Source organism: Camelus ferus, chromosome 18, assembly GCF_009834535.1.
Source record: "Camelus ferus isolate YT-003-E chromosome 18, BCGSAC_Cfer_1.0, whole genome shotgun sequence".
In the NCBI taxonomy this organism is placed as follows: domain Eukaryota; kingdom Metazoa; phylum Chordata; class Mammalia; order Artiodactyla; family Camelidae; genus Camelus; species Camelus ferus.
Genome location: NC_045713.1, coordinates 32791831 through 32815280, shown reverse-complemented (window position 1 = coordinate 32815280; position 23450 = coordinate 32791831). Strand labels below are relative to the sequence as shown.

General features: G+C 45.1%; 2 protein-coding genes across 14 annotated transcripts in view; one reads left to right on the top strand and one right to left on the bottom strand.

Annotated features, from left to right (window-relative positions):
• Positions 1–6797, top strand: part of REXO5 (RNA exonuclease 5) — a 34013-nt gene extending 27216 nt beyond the window's left edge. For 6 of the 8 annotated variants that reach the window (XR_004312782.1, XR_004312781.1, XR_004312785.1 and 3 more), the window contains 4 exons: positions 225–343; positions 2172–2249; positions 5762–5927; positions 6675–6797. Coding sequence is in view for 2 of the 8 variants with exons in the window: in XM_032460911.1 (XP_032316802.1) it covers positions 225–343; positions 2172–2253 (201 nt within the window). In the remaining 6 variants the exon portion in view is untranslated. Of the gene's footprint in view, positions 1–224; positions 344–2171; positions 2464–5761; positions 5928–6674 lie in introns of those variants that run through there. The other 2 variants (XM_032460911.1, XM_032460909.1) reach the window with 1 other exon arrangement.
• An 883-nt stretch (positions 6798–7680) lies between these two features.
• DCUN1D3 (defective in cullin neddylation 1 domain containing 3) overlaps positions 7681–23450 on the bottom strand; it is a 35851-nt gene continuing 20081 nt past the window's right edge. For all 6 annotated transcript variants that reach the window (XM_014552914.2, XM_014552910.2, XM_014552912.2 and 3 more), the window contains 2 exons: positions 14497–15032; positions 7681–12890 (listed from right to left, as the gene is read on the bottom strand). In XM_014552914.2, coding sequence (XP_014408400.1) covers positions 12407–12890; positions 14497–14927 — 915 coding nt within the window. In that variant the 5' untranslated portion in view covers positions 14928–15032 and the 3' untranslated portion in view covers positions 7681–12406. The remainder of the gene's footprint in view (positions 12891–14496; positions 15033–23450) is intronic.

Genomic DNA, 23450 nt, shown 5'->3' with positions numbered 1-23450 from the left:
GCCCTGGAAGATCCGTTGGGAGGAAGGGACAGCAGCTGTCCTCCTAAACTGACTGGGAGGCCTAGGGATGCTGGGGTGGACAGGGAGCCCTGCAGTAGGGGCTTCAGTTTCAGACAGAACTTTTGCAGACCCTCTCCTGGGAGCCTGAGGAGGAATGTTGCAGTTCCTCCACCAGTGAACAGAGGGTACTCTGACTGAGCGTCAGCACCTGGCTTTGATCCTAGATGCTGAAGGTGGACCACCCAAAGATAGCAGCCTGGCGCTGGAGCCGGAAAATAGAGAAGCTCTACCACAGCCTGGGCTCAGGCGCCCTTTGCCTCATCCTGCTGCCAGGAACCAAGAGGTAAGGACCAAACGGGTTGTCTCTTGGTTCTGACTTCTGGACATAAGCTTTTCTTGGAGAAAGGCCTTTTGTTAACATCCAGGCACATAAATGAGGGCTGAAATGAATCATCTCTTAGTTCTCACAGTTCTAAAAGATAGATACTGTATTCCTGTTTTACATGTATGTGCTCTTTTATAACTATACTTAGCGGTCCCTCAAGGGGACAGCTCATCCCATTTTAAAGGCAGAGGCCTTTAAACCTGCAACCTCTCTGGAACAAGAGGCACTTGAGTCACAGTGGTCAAGAAGTTCTAAGGCAAGGCTCAGCTCAGATGTGACCAAGGCCTTCCCATATATGAGGAGTGTGTTCCTGCCTTTCCTGCCCTTTCCCCTCTGCCACCTCTGTTAACTTTTAAGAGCTAAAGCCTGTTTTGCTGATTCTAAGCCTGAGGAAAACTGGAGCAGGACTCTGGGTCTAGTCCCAGCTCTATCACCTACCTATCTCCTCTGACAAGTGGCCAAGCCACTTTCTCACTGTGGACCTCAGTTTCCCTTTGGTAAAATGAGAGATTTGGAGTAAATCAGTAATTCTCAAACCTTTAAATTATAAAACCCATACTTTAAAAGAAAAATTGATGTTAAATCCTAAAGCGTAAAGGTGAGCCATTCTGAAATGAGTGAGTAGATAAGATGAATGAATGTGTTTATGGGAGGAGGAGGGAAAGAGACATGGCTTTTTTGAAAAAAGTACAGTTTGAAAATCATTGGATTGTATTATTTCTAAAAAGCCCCTTAAAATTCTGACTTTCCAGGATTCTTCCCAGGCCCAAGGTCCCAGGTGGCAAAACATGAATACTCTAGGCCTTGGAGCCTGGATCAGAGCTCCAATCTTTAATTCCAGAGCTACTCTCCAGTACTCAAAGCTCCACTCGTCCATACCCAAAAGACCTATGACTTATTAGCTTAAGTTCAGACATCAGGTAGAGGCAGCTTCTGTGTTTGTCTTTGCTCATTTCTGCCTGTCTTGCCTTGGAGAGCCCCTCAGCCCTCTAACCCAGTTCCATGAACATGCACTTTAAGTGGCAGGGAACTAATATGTACTGGATGGCTCCTAAATTCTAAGCACTGTGCTAGGAGTTTTACAGCATACGTTATTAAATAAGTTGACGTTTTGTAAAGTTTTAAAACAGTGCCTGGCATGTGATAGGTATTACAAAAAATGAAAAAAAAAATCAATTCTAACAGCAATTTAAAAGGATTTTGATGACTGCCATTCTTACCTGGTTTTGTCACTTACTGGTTGTGTGACTTGAGTAAGTTAAACAATGCCTGTGAGCCTGTTTTTTAATTTGAAAAGTATACATAACAATCATGTCTACATCAGTACCTACATAAGGTACATGAACTGTTTGGAGAATTAAATGAGAACACATATCAAATGCTTACATGCAGTAAGTCCTCCATATATGTTAATATGTTAGCTATTACTACTGTATGTACTCCTCACAAAAGCCCTGTGAGATAGTAATTTAAATATTTTATAGTTTTATAGTTGAAACTGAGGATCAGTTTGAGATCATTCATCCTTAGTTGAAATACGCCTCACATCTGTTAAGTGGCAGAGCTGTGATTTGATTCTAGGCATCTGGGACTAGTCAGTATTCTTTCCATTGAACCATTTTTAGCAGGTAGATTTCCATAAGTAAGCTGTCTACCTGCCTGACCCCTGCTCCATAGCACATACACATGCCCCCCCACCCAAAAACAAAAAACTTCTCTACCTGAGTTTATGACCATTCATTCACCTCTGTAGACAAAAACTATTATCATTCCTCATCTGTTGCAGCACTCATGGATCGCTCTCTGGCCTAGGACTGATGGGAATAAAAGACGAAGAGGAAAACACCACCCCAAACATGTGCTCGTGAGTCTGCCCACCACTTCCCATGTGCCATTCTTACTGCTCGTGGGCCGTGGCAGAGAATGTGATCAGGCTGCAGGCACTCTGGAGGCTGCCAGGCCTCTCTGTAGCAGACAGCTTTTGTGGAAATGCTGTACCAGTTACGGAGTCTAATCTATTTATATGGCATGTACAAATTTTCAATAAATGCCTAAAATTCAAGCATTCTTCATCTTAAGACAGGGTGAAGTGAGGAAACCAGTTTGTACTTTCTTTGTGTCACTGGGTTTATATACAGGTACTGTAGCAGGTGCTCATTTCATGTAGCATTCCTATTAAATGGAATATTATAGGTAAGGAAACCAGGAGCAGTGACTTCTGTAGAGAAAACGGCCATTATATAATCTGTCAAAATTGTAACCCTTGTGAAGCAAATTTCTGTAAGGCAAACTATTTTTTCATTGATGGTTATTATAAACTTGAAGGAAAAAGAGGCTGGCTGAAGATCTGCCAGATCCACCACACAGAGGAAAGTTGAAGACTTAGCTGTTAACCAACACTGGAAGTCCCCTTTAAAAATTCAGTGTTTAGGAACGCTTCCTTTCAGGGTGAGACTGCAGTGTTACCCTTCACCAGTAGGTGCCTCCATCACACCAGAGCTCCCCGCTAGAACTGGAAGCTTCAGTTTCAGTGAAACCCTCTCTTTTTTATCAGCTCTCAAACTGTCAACATTCTGTGTTGGAGACAGGACATGGGTACAGACACACACAGTTCCAAAACTGACTTCAGCCCTCCAGAAAAGATGAACTAACCTGACATGCAGTATGTATCATTCCAAAGAACCTTGTAAATTGATGCCTCCACTGGGAGCCTGCAGTTCCACTCGAGTATCCTCCTGTAATAGGACAGTTTATCAATAACACATATGGAGGGATATCGTAGGGTTAAAATGGAATTCTGGGTGACTATTTTTAAAAATTGTGTGTATGTGTGCACACATGTGTGTAAATAAAACCTCTAGTGAGAGAGATCTGTAAGAAGTAGCAGTAGCCCTCTGGACCAGACTGCCTGACTCTGAATCCCAGCTTTCCTGCTTTTCAGTTGTGTGAACATGAATAAATTTGACATCTCTCTACTTGGTACATAATAATGGTATCTATCCTATAGGATTGTTGTGGAGACATGATGCATTCATAGTATTTTATAGGTTATAAGCGTAGACAGTTACAGAATAGTCTTCTGTATAGCTTGAGTCCATTTTTATAGAAAAAATTATACAAAGATATGCATAGGCTTGGAACAAAACCTGGAGGGCTGTATGCCAAAATACAAAGTGTTTATTTCTGACTAGTGGGATCAGCAAATTCGATTTTACCGAATGCTTTTCTGTATGTAGGCTTATTTAAAAAAAAATACTGGTTTTATAACTAGAAAATAATAATTCTACTTAAAATTAATTCTCAAGGTTGCACCTTTGAGGCAGTGTTTAATCCTTTAAATGTAACTGCTATAAGATCTGGCCTTATGGAAGTTGGGAACCAGGAGCCAGAACTGAAGAGCTTGATACTGAATTGAGATACTGCAACTTTTGAAGTTCCCTTGTAAAGAGCAAAGTTCCCCAGGTATACTGCTGCCCTCGGCTGCAAGGCTCTGAGAACACCTTGAAACTGCCTGTTGCTGGATTCTTTCCTCTTGCAGCTGAGCTTCAGAGCTGTGGGAGCTCAGCTGCTGTTTACCTCTTGAGAGTCCAGTCCTGAGACACAAAATAAGTGTTTGTCTAGGTTGGCGCTGCAGCTCTGCTCCTGGGCAAGTCACCTTGTTTGAGTCCATTTCCATGGCCTCAAAAATGAAGAGATGTATCTACTTCTAAGGATTATTATGAATATTCAGATATTCAGTTTGTCGAAAATGACCAAATAGTGGGCTGTGTCTGAGCCCACTGTTTCCCTGTGTGAGCCTCATTTTTTAAATGGTGACGCTAGCAACTACTTCATAAGGTTATCATGAGAATTAAATTAGGGAAAGCCTACATTTTACTGAGGATCATCTTTCAGCTGCAGGAACACAGAGCAGATGAAGGCTCCCTGTGCCAAGTGCACTCTGCTTGCTCCTAGGGAACAGCCTAGGCCATTCCTTTTCCTGGATAGGTGGGGCTGGAAGTTTCCCCATGGGCCCCCAACTCCAGAACTCTGCAGAGATGGGCCTGGAACAAAAGGCCTCTGAGGCCTCAGTCTGCACACACTGTTCTTTGAGCTGATGCTCCCACCTTTTGGAAGCCAAGGCTGCCAACTTGGCCTCTTGCAAAACACACATTCCATTCATAAGTGCGTTTGTGCATTTTTCCTCCCACACCCTTCTAGGCAGCCAATGCAGAGCTGCCAAGGCAGCTGCTGAAGCAGCTTCTCATTTGGGGGAAAAGAGCAACTCAAAGGTTTTTCACAGAAAACTTGGTATAGGCTTTCAATATACTACTGCCTAACTTTCTGGCCGCCTCGCTCATAGTGGGGTTGTTTGGGACACTCAGCCATGTTTGCTTTCATTTCCTTTTGTCCCCTCTTTTGTAGTCTCTTCCCTATTACAAAGGAAACCCATTAAATGGCAACTTAAAATCCAGAAGAGTGACAATCACATCTAATCCCACTACTCAGAGGCAGTGACAACCACTACTTTACAATCTTCTGTCATACTTTTTCCATTATTCAAAAGCAGTTCTTAATAGCCACATTAATATTCCAACATGTTGAATGTATGCCATGATTTCTGAAACAGTCCCCTGTTGCTGACACTGAATTTGTTCCCAAATGATACTGCTAAATCATAATCCTTGCACATCTTTGAAAGATAATATTTCTTGAGGAAAATTTTCTAGAAGTGAAGTTAGTAGGCTAAAGAGTATGAACACTTTAAGTTTTTTTAATTCCAGGAAAGTTTTTACCTTGTGTTTGCTAGCATCAATTTGTTTCAAATCTTGGTCAATTTGATAGGTTAAAAAAGTTTTTCATTATAGGTTTAATTGAATACCTTTTAGATTGACATTTTTTCCAGAAGATTTTTGACCAGTTGTTTTTCTTTAATGAGTTGTCCATATCTTTTGCCCATGTTTCTGTTATTTTTCCATACTGAATTTTTAAGGTCTCCTAATGAATTATAGTGTCCATTTGTCAATTATTGCAAAAATGTGTTTAATTTTTTAAGGTAAGTTTTAGTCTGTTCTTGTCTTTCATGATTTCTGTTTGCTTTTATGCTTAGAAAGTCTTGACTGATTCAGAGATCAATATCCATTGATTATATATATATTATTTATATATTACATATATATAAGTGATTAAATTTTTATACTTATGCCTTTATTCCTCCTGGAATTTATTTTGGCACATGATAGCTTTCCCCCAAATATTTATATTTTACCCAATTATCTACCTTTACTTACCTAATAAAGGAGGCTGCATCATTTATTGTGTAAGCCAGTGTGTACAAGAGCCTGTGTCTCTGTGTTCTTCTGTTTTGTCTTACACTAGTACCATATTATTTTGTAGCTCTATATTGTAATAAACCAGCAATTTGAGCAGCACCACCCCAGATAAACACTGAGCCCACAGAGTCTTCATCAGCATGGATTACAGAACACTATACAGAGTCCGATGCTCTGCTGCCGGCTGCACTGCTGCCATGTTCCACTAAGGCTTTCTCAGCACCCCTAAGGTAAGAAGAGTACCAGGGCTGGAAAGTTACAGAGGAAAAATGATAAACCCAGGTAGGAGTCTTACGGCTTTCAGAAGACAGGGCATCCTAACAAGTCATAGCAAAGGAAGGAAAGTGGGGGAGTTTAGGCTGGCTCACTTGCCTTAACTTCCCAGGCAACTTAACTTCGCTTCTGGACCCTGATCAAAATCACAATCCAGAGCTAGAGAATGGCTTCCAGAGCGAACCCAGCCATGTGCACCGGCAGCTGGGCTTGAGAGGAGGGAAGAGGCAAGTGCTGAGGTGACTCTGAACCGTCAGTACTACCTTCAGTATACCGTTCTTGCTAGAAAAATTCCATTCCACATACAGTTACACTTATTTGGTAATTGTGTGAGTTAGTCGCTTATCCCTTATCTGATCAGAAATTGGATGTTAGCCATACAGCACCATGACAACACTTTGAAAAGCTCCATGCCCTATACAAGCACCCAAATGGATAATCCCCTCTTTATTATTCCCCACACTTCTATTTGTTAAGGCCGTGGCTGGGCTAAATAACTCAGAAGAGCCAAAGAAGACATAAGCCCAAGAGCCAGCTGGAAAAATAAGCATGTGCTTTAGAGGTAGACTTTTTAAGTGAGAAAAAGTCACCCCTAGCTTCCCTTCTAGCCTCTATCTGGTAATAAAGGATTATTATTATTATATTATTAATATATTATTATATATTATTATTAATAATATTATTATTATTATTTGGTAATAAAGGAGGAAGAGAAAATTCCAGGTCATTGAGGACACCATATAACCCTCTCCTGGCTAGCAAGAGGATATGGTCGTTACTCCTAAGTCCTTTCCAACTGTTGAGAAAAATAAAAGCATATCTAATGCCACCACTGTACTTGGTATTTTTAGGAGATACCAACATGAGGCTGGCAATTCCTGGGAAGGCCATCAGGGCCTCCATTAAAGTGAGTAAGATGGCTAGCCAATAGCTTTCCTGAGTACGAATAATAACTAGATAGAAAATACAATGAAAGGAAGCTAAGGGTCATAACTGGTCGACCACAGTCAGACTTCTAGAATGTGAAAGCCAGATGGAGCCATCAGAGGTCATGTTAGTCTAAGGCCCCCATTCCCCTAATTTGGCACTGAGGGAAGTTGAGCCCCCAAGAGGGGCAGTGACTTGGGAGAGGTCATGTCTGACCATGCCAACCCCCCTCCTAACCCTGGATTCCTTTCATTACTCACCAACATCTTTTTGGAAACCTTAAACTCGTGTTTCATGTGTTTTAAAAATTATAGTCGTCGTTTTAAGTCCTAACACTGATAGAAGTAAGTCTCTTGATTTTACAGATCAATCTCACTAATTTGCCAAAGATCACAGTGGCCCTTGACAGTTTCAGCTTATCTCCTTTGCCTTAATCACTGCCAGCCTTTAGGAGCCATCCATTTAGCACAGTGTTCTAATTCACCTTTTATTCCTCTTGGGATTCCCACGTCAGTTGATATGGTAAGACTTTAGGTAGTGGCCCTGTGAAGCTCATTCGCTTTTTGCCTACAAATATTGGGACTCTGAAGGCGATTAAACTTGGTGATGGGAAGTGGGAGGTCAGCATACATGTTTGTAGTCTGGGGATCCTGTACTATCTGGATAATTTTCCAAAGCATAGGATTTGCCATCCTGTATGTTGGAAGAGGCTCCCAGTGGGTAAATCTCACCCCAGCAGGAAGTCACTATTTTGTTTTTGTTTTTTCGCAGAATTGTCAGTAGTCAAGTAAACAAATTTATTAAATCCAACAGCAGGTTACCTTCCAAATAAAAAAAAAAAATGTAGACAGACAAAAATGTAACAAGTTAAATAAAATATTGAAGGGGCCACCTGGAGAGTGCAACAGTGCACAGAATACAAATCAAAGTATTAACTTGTCAAGTTTGTACAACTTCAAGAAACAGACACACTGGTCACAAACTAAGAGAAATCACAAAGGTGGAAGGTCATATGAGTAGTGGACTCATCACCTCAGCGGGTTAAGGCAGGGTACCTATAGGACCAATTTATCCAAGCCCCATTTGCCTATTGCTTCAAATTCCCCCTTTGAAACTTAGAATCATACTCATTAGTGCAACAGGTTAAGAGCAACTAGTCACAGACTCAGGAGGCTGGGAACCAGGGTCAGAGGGAAGACACTTCTCCCAGAATAAACGTGTTGGTGGGGGGAACCACAGCAGCTGTTGAATGGCTTCCTTTGGTAACATCCAAGATTTGTGTTGAAAGTAGCAGGGAGGAAAGGTGGGTGGTCGAAGAGCAGGCTGTTTCCAAGAAGAACAGGGAGGGTGTGATGCCCCAACACCTGAATCAGAAGCAGAATCTGGTGGGTACTCAGCCATCTGAACCAACCTTGCTTCTGCAACCAGAACTCAAGCATCAATTTTGTCTTTCAATGAGGAAACACATCTGCAGATCCTGAGTCGAGGTTAAACTGGATATATGCTATATAATTACTGCTTAGCAAAGGAATAAATTCTAAAGGAGTGGGTGGGAACTCCCTCTGATTCAGAAAACTAGAGTAAGAGGAAGGGCAACATCACATGTTTTCAGATGACCCCCAATTAACATTTACTGACTGAACAGTCCTTTCAGTCCATCTCATTTAAACAAGATACTGCTGGAGTCCCCCTAGGAAGACCTTTGTCAGTTACCAAGATGTTCAGGTGGTCACTAAACATGAGACAAAAGAAAAATGACAAAACAGGCAATTATAAGAAAACAAACCTAGCAGCAGCTTCCTTCCAGCCCTCACCTTATAATTGTATAACTGGGTCTACCTTTGGGCTTCACTGCAGTGAAGACTTGACTTTAAATGCAGCAAACCGAACATAGTCCTAAATACAGATCTTCTGTTTTGGTTTTTAAACTTTTCTACCAGGTCCTTAGCCCAGGAATTTCCCACCACTGCTTAATACAGTCTGGCATAGAACAGCATAGTATACAAGGCCATCACAAGAACTCTGGAGCCCCACGCCTGGCGGGCTCCCGCACTCAGGACTGCATTTTGGCACCAGTCCCTGGGAGATACAGTTTCAAAGACCAGCTAATACTGTGTGGCTATCTTCTTTCCAAGAAGGCTAGTTTGCACTTTTCCTTAGGGAAGTTTAATTTTGAAAACACTGCCTGGTACATTTTCAGTTGATTTCCTTGGGCCTGGAGGCTTGGTTAAAATTTGGATCTTTACCTAGCTCTAGATTTTTCTTATCAGAAGGGTAGAAATGGCATCTTGGACCCAACCCACACATGTGGGCACATCTGGCAGGGAGAACTGCTGAGGCAACCGGCTGACACAGCAAAATGTCATTATAGGAGGCGGGGTTAAGAACAATACATTCAAATTTGGCAGGGGTGGGGGAAGAGCAATCCGGTGGAGCACACCTCATCTCATATAGCTTTCTAATCGCTAAAGAAACACAGAAGCTCACACACGAAGCCATTTGCCAAAATCCAAGCAATTTCCCAACATTGTTTTAGTCACTCTCAGATATTTGCCTATTTTTAAAATGACATCCACATCCTGCCCCTCTCCACACCACCACACCACCCTGGTGTCATGTTGTTAAAGTGAAGGGTGCACTGGCTTACCTGAGAGGCAGGCACTTGGCCTCTCCCACACAATTACTGCTCACTCATTAAGCAACAAAGCTATGCCTAGGAGAAGAGGAATAGGGACCTTTCATTTCCCAGAAGTGTATCTCCAAACCCTACACACCCCCACCTTGGACCCCTCTGCAGAAAAACCGCTTTTCCTACGGTCATGAGAAAGTCAGGCACTGGCCCAGGCTACTGCAAAAGCTTGAATTCCTTGCTTGGGAATTCAAGGGCTCAAACCTGGAAGGGAAAGTAAGTCCTTCCCTGACCATTCCTTTTCTGGCTTCTCATCTGCACTTTTGTAACAAACATTAAAAATATAACCAAAAGTAATTTTTTAAATGGCTCTTTCATGGGGTTGGGGAAGCTGACTAGTTGAATTTTTTAAAAACAATCCACCAATTATAGCACACTTAATGCATGGATCGCCCTCTTACAGGCTGGGGAAGGACTCCAGGTCCTCCAGAGTCCTCAAGACACTCAGTGTTTACCTCTTTTGTACCCTTTTCTCCATACCTGGCTAGGAGCAGCCTACCTTTACCCTTATTCAACCTCCTCCCAGTCCAGAAGTGGGAAAAACTGGGGGCTGCAGACTGGCTGGATGAGAAGACGGCCTCGTGAACACCTCAGTCTAGGCACCCTGACTATAGCTGAGCCCACAGACCCTGCTGGGACCCCTAGAAATTCTTTATACGAGGATCCTGTGTCTTAGGCTAGAACAAGGCCAGACATCTGGCCCGAGACCCTCTTCCTCTTTCCAGCAGTATCACTGATCCACACTGGCTGATTTTAAAGTTTCCCATCCACCCCTCTAAAGGGGCAAGTGTCAGGGCTAGGGATTCAAAAAAAAAAAAAAAAAAAAAATCAAACTTCAAGTGCGTTCTTTATGTCAATGCCAATTTTAGGAAACATCAACTGCAGAAACTCCTTAAATCATCTTTGTAAAGATGGGAGCCTGAAGCCGTAAGGCTACTAAATAAAGGGACTTAAAACAAGCAATTCCTGCCCAGGCTGAGAGACATGTACCTGGGCAGGCGATGGGGGAAGTCAGGGGGGAAAACTCCAGATGTTTAATAGACAAACTCTCATTACCTCAAGAGTATAAATATTTTTGTAAGCTTTTTATTTAAAAGATTACCTTTTCAATCTGTTCCAAAGTGTTGGAAGCTGACCTGTACAAGTTCCTGCCACCCACCCTGCCAGTATAGTTTTATGAGGACATTTTTTGTTTTTTTTTTTAATGGAAAAATAACAAGAGGACCCTCTACTGAAACCAGGTAGGACCAGTCAGCTCCTGTGTGGCAGTCTGGCCCAAGGTGGCCTCAGGGAGCGAGCACACGGGAGTCTGGGGGGACAGGACTCCCTCTTGGGAGGAAAGGGCTGAGAAAATTCACCTCCTCTTTAGTGAAAATGGTCCAAATTCAGATTCAAAAACCTCCACTATGATGTTCCCTGGCATTCTTCTTATACTTTATATATTGAAGGCAGCTCCCTTTTATAGCCAGTTTTAGCAGGTAAAGAAAGGAATATAGATACATATATGTGTATATATATATTTTATATAGGTAAAATATATACATATCTTATATATGTATATATACATATTTGGGGGTAAGGGAAGAGGGCCATGTAAACCTAAACAGTCATCACATTACCCCAAATGAGCCTGACATTTACAAAGAAGATAATAAATAACTTCTGGGGGTTAAGTGACAACATGGGTGCAGCAAGAAGGGAAAGGGCACACGTTTAGCTATTAAATACACTTCTATATTTGTTTGGCAGAGTTCAGGCCAGCCTCAGGCTTCTGCACTTGCCAGACAAGTAAGCTGATGATACTCAAAAAAATTAAAAAAAAAAAATTCAAGCAGAGCTCCATACCACAGTTTTCCTTCAAGTCAGCTGGCCGGCAGGCACAGTTTTCCGACCACCAGGAACAGAAACTTTGGCTCCAAGGCAAATGAAAAAAAAAAAAAAAGTATTTCCACTTACAACATGAAAATACATAAACTTCGTCAAAGAAAACTATCAAAGTCTACTTCCAGCAAAACTGAGGTAGCACTGCTTTCTCTGCATTCAATGCTTTAAGTGGTTTCTCAGTACAACGTGATCGAAAAAACTGCTCACTTGACTGACAGGTGCAGCATGTTGATGGGTAAACTCAACATGAAATGAAATAGGTCAAAGGAGGAATGAGCAAGAAGTGGGGGAAATAAGGGTTTCAGATAAATTAGCTTAAAAAGAGGTTACAACTAGACTACAAATGCTCTTGGCTGGCCTTGGCTCTCCAAGAGCTTTAAATTGCCTGGGAATTAATGCAATGTGGTTAACAGTTAACACTGCTATTCAACTCTGTGTAAATCTTTAAAAATAATTATTACAACCTAAATTCAACCATGTAAACAGCACTACACACAGTACAGACCTGCCCTGAAAAACAAGAATATGCAAAACTGAGATCTGGCACTGTATCATTTTGTAATGATAATTCAACCTAACTGTCCCATTCCCCCTCCCTGCCCTATACCCTCCCCGACCCCCCCAAAAAATTTAATTTGTGCAAGAAATGGCAGGCTTATTCTATCTGAAGGCTTAAAAAAAAAAAAAAAACACAACATGTAACCAGGTTCAAATATTTTGGGGGAACCCCCCCAAAAAAGGAATAACCAAAATAACCAAAAAGTGAAGAAAGTGCCTAAAACATGATACAGCATTTTAGAGCCCTTTCAGATACAAGGCAGAGAAAGGTGTAAAGTAGAAAATATCCGATCTTCAGTAATTTCCAGAAAGGTCCGATTCCTCGGTGGGCTGCAGGGCAGCGGGCAGGTCCTCGCTGCTGCCCCTGAGACAGAGCCACTAAGTCTGCTCCTCGGGACACAAGCCCTCGGGCCCTGAGCTGAGTGCGCCTCTCCCTTCCCCTTCTCTTTTCCTTCGTTCCATTTCCCACTCCACAAAGGTGTCGAAGAGACTTGGCCAGGCCTCATCTTCACTGTAGTTGCTGAGGTCAGGGCCAATCACCTGAGTGAAGTTAAGGAACATGTTCCAAGTGTCCCTGGAGATGCCTTTGATCCCCGAGGGGTTCTCTGTTAGGAAGTTTAGCCACTGGTCCAATACCGGAGGATTGTTCTGGGTAAAGACTAGTTTCCACAGGGCAATGGCTATTTCCCGATGCAGTGACCGCTGCCCTTCTTCAGAGTCCAGGCCGAACTGAAATGTAAACCTGTAGAGATCCTTGAATTTATCCTCTTGTTTGGCTTCTGTTAAGAGGCTGGGGAACCGGGCACAGATCCCATCAATGCTGTCTGCACTTATTGCTTTGCAGCCATCAAAAAACTCCTTCCTGCAACAGGAAGGAGGGGGCACAATTAGTAACTGTAAACGCTATCATTTACCGAGACGCAGTACAGAATTGTAATTAAGAGCGCGGCCACGAGGCTGGGCGGCCTGGATTTGAACTCCGGCCCCTTTGCTGACGGTAGGCCTATTTCTCCATCTGTCACACGGTGGAGGTGCCACCTTATTTCACAGGGCTTTGGTGAGGACTAAGCAAGTCAGCACGTCAACTGCTTCTGACGGTGCCTGGCACGTGGTAGGCGGCTGACAATGGTTCGTCTATTCATCTTTCCAAAGCACAGCTCAAGGCTCCTGCTCGGTGGCCCGTTTCCCATTCTGCGACAGTGATTAAGCCGCAGACTCTCCTCCCAGACAGGGAGCCTTTCTGTTTTCCTTTTGATTCTCTAAAAGGTGTTTGCTTTTGGAATATTTTTGGTGACTGCCAAGGGAAGTTTTTGGACCCAAAGACTCTGGATGAACCTGGGTAACTGCCGCCAGAGATCAAAGTTCTGTTGCTAAAAAACAAAAATTGTGTGTCGGGGGAACTTGTACACAAATGTTCACAGCACTGTTCTTCATAATAGCAAAAGTGAAAACAACTCAAATATTCATCAACTGATAAATGGATAAACCAAATGCAGTATATCTGTCTAACGGACACTATCTGACCATAAAAAAGAGGGAAGTACTGATACACATTCCAGGATGGATGACGCTTACAAGCCAAGTGAAAGAAGCCAGTCACTAGAGACCACATGTCGCATGCTTCCATTTCGTCAACTGTCCAGAACAGGCTAAGCCATAAAGATCAAAAGTAGCTGAGTGGTTGTCAGGGCCTGGGGGAAGGGAGAAATGGGGAGTGACTGTTAATAAGTATGGAGTTTCCTTCTGGTGATAAAAATGTCGATCATCTCCTCAGAGACTGCTGGTTCTGCTAAAACAGAACATCTGAGGTGTGTCAGGTGACCTATCCAGGGGCTAGACATTATACCGAGGGGTTCTCAAAGTCAGTTCTTCCTACTTATAATCCAGTGTCTGCAAACCACACCTGGGGGTGACCCTGCCATGTTGTCTCCCAAACACATCCTCCATAGGGACGCGTGACCGTAACAATGTACACAACTACTGCCTGATAACCGGGGCCAGCTGGCCCTGCCGGCACATACGCTGGCCAAGGGTAATGTGTGGACACCTAGACGGGGCACCTGGGCTCACGCAGTCACAGAGGCACATCCCCAGTGGCACGCACCACACCGGCACTCACGGTGCCTGACGCGTGACGGGTGCACAACAAGCATCAAGTGAGTGAGGAAGCGAGTGAACTGACAAGCACAGGACTCAAGGAAGAGAGAAAAGTCTGAAACAGCGGTGGGGCAGGGTGGCAGCTTGGTAACACGGATTACTCCTCATTTAACTTTCAGGCAAAGATGGCTGGTGGGTGCCCAGCTTTTCAGCGGCTAAACAGCTTTAGAGAAAGTGGTCAGAAAAAGAAATGAAGACTTACCCCAAACCCTTGAAGCCAACCCCACTTCTACCCTAGCCGGGCACCACCGCCCAATGGTGCTCTCCTTCCTCCTCTGCTCACCTGGTAACACGAAGTGTTTGTGACTAACCTGGTGAATTTGCACATGGTAGCAGCCTGGAACTTCCAAGCCAAGAGCAGCACTCGAAATTCCGTGGGGTCGACACACAAGTCATTGCAAAAGCGCTCCATGCCTTCCTCCAAAATTGCATCCTCCCGCTCGTCCTTATAGCGCCTGAACAGCTCCTCCAACCTCTGCAAGGAAGACTCTTCGGCATTCGACTTGGGCTCTCTCCCAGCGTCTCCCGAGGATGTTGGCAGCTGGCAGGCCTCGGTAGCAGCCTCTGCCTTCTTGGTCCCGTTGACGAGGATATCCCCACCTGGCTTGCCACAGGTTGGCAGCTGTTCCTCACGGTGGCCTGCACCCCGCCTGCTGTGTGACTTGCTGCTGGGGTCACGGTCTCCATTCTTGCTACCCAGAGTTGATGATGGATTCTTGCATTTGGTGACACACTGGCCCATGATGCTGGTGACCTGGCCTCTAGAGTGGCCCCCTCTGGATCGGATGCCCTCGTTGCCACTGGCCCGTGTGCCTCAACATGCCATCAGCCAGAGGAGCCAGCCAACCTGGAAGGAAATCGGAGAGTAGTCACTACTGGACAGGGAGGCAGAGTCCGCAAGCTCCCCTCCAGGGAGTGAGCAGCACACCACTTTGTTTCAATGAGCCAAGCGTGAGCCAGGGAGATACCCCAAGTTCATCACCACCTCCCTCACAAGCCTATACCTTCACCTCGGAAATGCAGTGGCTAGGGCACATAGAGAGCCAATAAGCAAGATTTCCTAAAATTCTTAAGGTAACATGGATTACAAAGAGGTTGATTCGTGTGCAGAACGTATTGAGGAAGACTGTAGTTTGGCTAGAAATATTCCAAAGGAAGTTTGTCTTGCCAGATTGCCGTCACAGAAGAAAAGTTGTTTGGGCCGGGGTTAACCCAGAAGGTGCAAATAAAAACATCATCTTCTAGTCTCCCAAGCTGTCTTCTGAAGTAGGATAAGGAGGGAAAAGGGGTGGCCACATCCAGACAATTACGCAGTTTCATCACGGCCTAAAGATGAGGTAAAGGATTTGCAGAGTCAAGACTACAAGCAGAGTCCTCACCAAATAACGAAGTAAAAATTGCCTTTGATTCCTTCAAATTCCTTCCTGGGGCCCACCTACACAGTGGATGAAATGCCTTTCTCCACCCTCCTCTAACCGCCTACAGGAACCACCCACCAAGGCCATAATCCACACTCAGGGTCCCAGTCGCTGGCCGGCAAGGTGGTAAGCAGCATGCGAGCCAGGCTCACACTAACTGTGAACGTCCCACAAGGCCTCCAGGCCCAGTCTTCCAAGAGGGTGTCTCCATTTTTAAAGAAGGGCTGATTCTTACCCAAATACAGTCACTAAATGACAAGATAATTGCTAGATGAAAAAGAAAAGTCTGCCCCAATACATAGCAAACTCATCACTGTGGCTTACTTATTACTTACATAACTAAAAATGTTTTTTACAGAACTGCTGGGCCAGGGGTGAGGTGATTTCTCTGAAGACTAGCTACTCAAGACTCTTATTCTTACCTTCAACTAGTCCACTAGAAGATCCATCTAAAATTTAGTATTTGTAAAATTTTTTCACCTGCTGTATAGTAATTGCAGCCTCTGAAATTACAATGTTAATAGAAATGTGGGCCAGGACAAAGAAGTGTAGTAGGGAAAACAGACCAAATCAATGTCAGTCCCATGCCTCCCCAGACCTTCACAATCCAAATTCAAAGCCCGAAGGATACTGGCAGTGAGGCAGAAGGCAGGGTGCGCTTAATGGAAAGTTGGAGTTTTAACTTTACCTAAAGAACTTTAGCTTCCTCCAAATAGCACCTGGATAAATTTGAAGTTATCTTCAGAAGGAATTGTAAGGGGAATTTCCGAGTGTACAAGTTTAAAATGAAGACCAGAATCATTCCTGTAGTTACTGGAGTCTCATCGCATCTGGGTGTGTCCCATTCTCCACCCTCAAAGAGGAGGAATGACAAAGAGACATGACTGTACATGCCCTTAAACAACGTGCAGTTTCACCTAAGTTTCAAAAAACACACTGAAACCCTCACAAGGCTTTTGGTGTGGAAAATGACAGACCTAATCAAGTTTTTTTTTTTTTAAGTTTTTTATGCTTTTAGAGTATAGCTAGGAAGCAAGAAGCACAACCTGTTAAAATCTGAAAAGGCAAGGGGTTAATTCTTGGAAGACCAGCACACAAGGGATGCAAGTGTTCGAGCTGAATTGTCTCAAAACAAGCAGGACTGTACCATGTGGAGGGTCTGGTTTCCAGACTTGTGCTTCTAAAGACTAACGTGCTGAAAGAAACAAAAGGCCCAAACCTACACAAACCCCACATGCGCACAGACCGGCAGCCCTGACTCCCAGGCACGCTGACTCACCAGGGTTTGCTGCTCGGCTCCTGCTGCTGAAGGAAGACCAGGTACCTGGCAGGAAAAGAGGGTTTCCTGGCTTCTGACTGACCCAGCTCCCCCAGGCCACTCACCGCTGCCCCTGCTGGACAGAGGCTTCATTGTACCAGCTTCCTCCATATCCTGGTGCCAAGGCCTTCAGGTAGGGACAGAGCAGATGGGCCTCCCAAAGAGACCGTAACCCATTTACCCAACCAGCCCTCCACATCAAAGCATCTTTGGTGACCTGACACAGCAGAACCAGCTGAAATCTGAAGGCTTTCAACATGCCCAGCAGATGGAAAAAAGGAGGGGAAAGATCCATTCTGACAGATGATCAGTCAGGAAGTGCCGCCAAAAGGCTGGATTCCTTTCTTCCATTCTGGGCCTTTCCTTTGAAACACCCTCATCCAGTTGTGAGCTGAAGCAGGCAGTGGTCTCAAGCCAGAAGGAAGTACTTCCAGATCTGATAAGCACGGCCCTGATGATTCAATGGGCTCCCTTCTTTTGTGTCTACCTCTCTGGGAAAACAGTTCTCTGCTCCCAGAGGTTTCCCCAGGTGCAATCATGGTGCTCGGCCCTGTGTCCCAGGCTGGCGGCACGTCAAGTGTTTTAAGGCTGAAAGTCTCCCTGGACCCACTAGCGGTTGGTTAATAGCTAGTAACAGCAGTTATCAATTACTGAACACTTGATGTCGTGCCAGGCACCATGCTAAGCACTTTACGGACATTAAAACTCCGATATCCTCACCACAACCCCATTTAAACAGGGGGGGAAGCTGAGGCACAAAGAAAATTACCCAAGATCATAAGCAGAACCTGGCTTGACAAACCAGGACCTTTTACCACTAGGCTAGACGGCTAAGCCCACCTACATCAGATCATGTAGGGAAATCCCACCAATGGATGGGTCCCGAGCTCAGGAGTGGTGCCACAGCAATCCCAGAGCAGCAAGACTTACAGCTGGCCACTGGAAAGAGAACACATGGTCTGTGCCCAGGGCTCAAGGCTCAAGAAGGGCGTCCCAGCCACTGCCCTCTCTCAGGCAGGATGCCCTTAGAGTTAGCCTCACCAGAGGCAGGGACTAGAGTCCTTAAACCTCTGATGCTTGAGCCCACCAGCATGGTTAAAAGCTCCAACACTGCCACTGGTTGTTTGCCGTCGACCAAAACCTGAATTTCCTCAACCTGCAAAATGCTACTTCAAAGAGCAGTTGCAGTTGTTAAGGATTCAGTCAGGAAATGCAGGTAAAGGGTACCTGGCACACACTGCCCCCTACACAGAAAATACTTGATATGACAGCTACTGCTGTTATTAACAGCCAAACAGTAACTGGTCAGCCTGACACGCAACTCAGCTTGTCCCATCCGAACCCTGGCTCCAGGCTTCGGCTTCCCCAGGCTCAGACAGGATGCTGATCACACACTTGGGTCCCGCTCAAAAACGGTCTCTTGAACTCTAGCACCGACCCTGCTCAAATGCACCACTGGTGAGAAATCCATGAGGGATCAGATTCTCCGTAGCATTAAGACTTGCGGACTGATCCTGAATACAATCAAGCTGGGTGTTTGCTGTGCCCTATGGATACTGTGGACTGCTGGTCACTCCCTGCCCCTAACCTGGGGCAAGCTTCCAGCCAGTTGCAGACTCCATTCCCTTTCCACCGAGTCCCAGCTCTGTGGGTCTACAAAGGACAGGATTTTTAGCTTGCTACTCATTTATACACATTTAATGGAACTGCCTGACCAGTGGTCCTCCTGCTGCCTCTCTGAAGTAGAAACCTCAAACAGTCTGGGCGCCCCAGAGCCAAATTTCATCGACACAGCCATCACTGTAATGTACTAACAAATGCAAACTTTTTGTATTCGTTACTACATTATAACAGCTATGTACAGATATAGCTCTGTGAAGGAATTAGCCCCATCTCATAGGAAAAGAAACAGAGGCACACCGAGGTCAAGGAGCTTTCTAGGAAGGGAGAAGCTGGAACCGAGTAAGAAGATGGGCTCTGGGAACAGACAAACCTGGATCTGAATCATGGTGATGGCACCCACTCTGTGACTATCAGCATGTAACTTTAAAATGAACAGCTGAACCTCAAGGACTGGTGGGTAAACAAAATAATCCATGTAAAGTGCTCTGCCACCTGGCTCATAAAAAGTATTCAGTAAATGCCAGCCTTTATTACAGTTGTTGCTATCGCGAAGTTGGTGACAGAATCAAGCCTCCCTTCTCCTAGAGCAGTGCTCTTCTCAGCAGCCGGGCCGGGTCTCCTGGGGCAGGCCGGGTACGCTGCCACCCACAGCAGCTCTCCTGCCCTTGCAGTGACTCTGCCCTCCAGTCACAGAGACACACATGACTGGAATGGAGCAAGGGACAAGGAGGGGTGGGAAGAAAGGAAAGGCAGGAAGAAAAAAAGGGGGGGAGTCACAAACCAGGAAACCTACTTCCAGGCACATCTTTGCGGGTTTACTTGAAAGCCTAGAGACAGGAACTGCTCAGTTTATGCTACAGCAAGATCAGCCTCCAGGTTTTCGCCTTCAGCCTCAATGCCAAATGCTTCTGCTTCTCTCCTTCCCTCCCTCCTTCTCTGCTCATCAGCGTCCAGCCTCGCTCTTCCCCTGTGCCAGCCCCAGCTGCTATTCCTGGGGACGGGCTTGGCTGCCTGCCCGGCTCCGGGCCTGAAGCTGGCTCTGCTGGGCTGAGGGCAATCCCAGAGGTCGTGGTCCCTGTGGATGCTCTGGCTCCACAGAGAGCCAGAGAAGAGAGGCCAGGAGGCTGCTGCTGTCTTAGGCAGTTCCACGGAGTGAGGACCAGGTAAGTCCTCTCTGCCAGGACTTACTATCTACCTCTGAGACAGAACCACCTCTTATGGAACAGAATCCCCATGAAGGGCTAAACCACACGAAGGCACAGTGCGAATGGAGACAGGAAAGGAGAAAGGAGCGTGAACCAGTGTTATGGAAAGAAAGGTGGAGGGACTGATGAGAGGAACACAGGGCTGTATGCTTCATATACACCATCACCTCAAACCTCACCACCACCTAGCTTGTCAGGGCTCTTACTGATCAGGAAACTGGGGTTTCTTAGCCACTAAGCAATGGCACTAGGAAATAAAACCAGTCTGTCAGACTCCAAAGTCTACCCAATGGGAAGGTTTCACAAAGATGGGTCTTGTTCTGGTCCTTCAATGACTGGAAGCGTGGAGTGGAAAGGAAGGAGGCAGAGGGCCAGTCTGGTTGGTCCAAACTGAGAGAGGGTTTTTATGAGAGAGGAAATGTTTATTAATAGCAGCATCTTTTAAATTATATATATATGTGTATTGAGAAGATTGATATGACTTGTCACATTTGACACACTGTAACTCCACGAAGAAGATAATACAATCTTCATTTTACAGAGGGGGAAACTGAACAGAGTTTAAGGGATTTGGCCTGCGATCACACAGCCAGTCTATAAAGGAAAAGGGATTCAAAAGCCCAGGCAGTCTGACTCTGAACTTGCCATTCTACATCACTGGCCTCACGACTTGCTGTTCTCGGCTATGATGTATGCCGGGATACACCCTTCCGCTAAGGAGATGATGATGGCCCAAGAAGAAAAGATACATTATCAACACCTAAATGCACTCCAGAGGCACTGAGTCACCAGGAATAGAGTAAACTCCCAGGAAGCCTTCGGTTCCGGTCTGGGACCTTCCCAAGCAGCGTGTGCCTCTGATCAAGTCACTTAGCCTCTCTGAGTTTCTATGATCCTGACATTAAAGTCCTTCCACCAAGTCTAATGCTGTGGGACTCCCTTCACTTTTTGGCATCCGAAGAGGCTGAAATTCTGAATTTGTATTTTGTCTCCTGAGTGAACAGCTCTCACACCTCTTGCCCAAGCCTGTTAGAGCCAAGGGAAAACAAGAAAAGTCCAAAAGGAGCCAGAAAGCAGGGCTACTCCGATCTGAACAGGAGGTAAAAGATCACACTTTTTGCAGCCTTCCCTCTCCTCGTCATCTTAGTTTGATCTCCGCAAGGTCAGAAATAGGCCCTGACATACAGAAAACAGACCAGAGCAAGCTGGCTCACTGCTTCAGCTGGCTGGGGCAGGAAGCTCACTCCAAGGAATGCTGTGTTGGCTGCTGACGGGGAGCCTGTCACCCAAGGCAGCCTTGTGAAACGAGGAGCTAAAACACAAAGAGCAAATGCTGACAGCGTCGGCAAGACACTCGAGATCTACTCTGAGATTTCCTTGAGAGAAGGGACTGGTCCAATCCATCCCTCCCATTCTGTTCCCATCCAGAGTCTATTAAGAAGCAAGAAGCCACTGAGAGATCCTGGTGTTTCTACATGTTAGCATTAAGAAACCCATCTTTCCAAGTTTCACCCAAACGGTTTGCACAGCTAGTTGGGTGCGTGTTTCTACTGCTTACTGTATAAGCCAGACACCCAGCTGCCAGGGGCTGAAGTGGCTGTACTGGCAAAAGCCACCCCCAGGTGGAGCCTCAAAGCAAGACCACAAGAGCCTCTTGATCCCCGCTGGCAGCTGCAGACGCTGAACGACCTGAGAAAAAGATGGGAAATGGGTGGTGCCCGTTTATAAGCTACTTCCTAGAGAGTAAACTTGCAAAAATAACAGGAGGAAAGACTGAGGGAATACTTTAAACTCGCTGTCGTTCGGAACTTGAGACTTACAAGATCACCTTTGGAGACTAGGTCTTACCCGGAGCTTCCCGGGAGGAAAGCTGTTCCCTCTGCCAAAGCAAACGAGACCCGTCTGCTGCTGTTTTCACGCTTGTACAAAACTTTTTGTCCTAAAATGTACTGCAAGCCGTGAGCTCAGACAGCAGTTCCAGTTAGGGATGCGTAGGAACACATGACTTTCTACATCAACCAATCTCAAAAGCGTAAAAGAAAAGAGGGGCGAAGGCAGAGAGGGAGGAAGGGAAGACAAAATTTTTTCAAAAATAAAATAAACCAGTTGGTTATACTTCTGTAAAATAATCTTAGGTCACAAGACAGACCAGCCAGCTCTGTACGAAGTAATTTTTTTCTTTTCTTTTTAAAGGATTCTCACTGTTCCTTACCTTGCATACTTCAAACATACTAAAAAGAATATATGCGCCGTTGAGGCCTGCGGACTGAAGCCAGTGGGGCTGGCCAGAGCAAATGTGACTTGCCAAACACAACCAAGCCAACACTCATTCACACTGCAAAGGTTCCAAGCACCGGATGATCAAGCACATTTGGCCTCTGGGCTCCAGAGGTGAGCTACATGTTTAATCCCATACGACTCAGAATAACCAAAAAAGAGCTCAATTATTTTACTGACCCACACTTGGAATATTTTTTGCTGTCACCATTGATCTGGACAGGTCTGACTATCCACTGACGTGCAAAGTGGGCAGGCGTCACTAAGGGGCACCACATTTCTAGACTGGCCACTCTTTTTGCTTCTGATCCAGCTTTTTCATTCCCTTTACCTGTTTAAAACCAGAGGGCTGCCTTGGATTTGCGCTTTATGGTAAAAATGGTCTGCCTGTTACATTCTTTACCTCCCATTTTAGCTTGGAGCTTGTCCTCAGGATACAGCCTCATTAGGCCACAGCGGACGCAGAACCACTGGTTAGGCACCGATTCCCTGCTGCCAGTTAGCATATGGATGCCAGCCACCCTGGAGGTTTACCTAACGTGGATAATCAGTCCTCGAACACCAAGTTACCCCATGAACTATTTACTTTTCAGCCACCTTTTGAGGAACTCAGTAGGCAGCAATGACTGAAAAATAGCAGGAGATGAGATTTGGTTTTCACATCTAAGTAAAAGAAAGGCAAGAAAGGAAATTGTGAAATGAGTAGAAAGATGAGAAAGGAACCCAATATAAAGATGATAAATGTCTTGGAGGGACACCTGAATGACCACTTATGTATAGATGTGGCTTCTAGAGCCACATTTCCTCTAAACCGGCTTTAGACTCATCACATGGTGACTAATCAATCTCTTAAATGTTTGCCAATTCTAAAAAAAAAAGAGAAAGAAAAATCCAGCACCCTCACTTGTACCTGTTCCTGCACCCACACCCAGTCCAGTCCACACGTCCGCACCAACATGAGTTCATTCTTCCTTCCATTCTACCCATCCACAGCTGTTACTCTGCAAGCCAGTAACTCAGCAAATAGTTACCCGAACCCTACCATGTGCCACGCACTGTGAGACATGCCAAGGAAACAGAGAAAAATAAAACCGCACGGGGCCTTGCCCCTAGTGTGAGTCATTTTAAAAAAAAAAAAGAAGAGTCCAAATTTTTCATTAAGGCCACATTTACCGGTTTTTTTTCCTAGAGGCCCATGACAGAAGCTGACTGCTGGTGCACAGCAGACAGGAAGAGGAAGAAGCACAGAATAAAGACCTGTTCAGTAAAAGAATGTTTTCAACCACATCAGCAAGCTGATCAGAGAAGTGGGGCCACTAAGGCTTTCTTTCCTGCCGCCGAATTCAAAAGCGTTACATAGTTATTCTGTAAAATTTAGAAAATATGGAGAGGCATAAAGAGGGAAAAAAGGTCTCCTAACATCC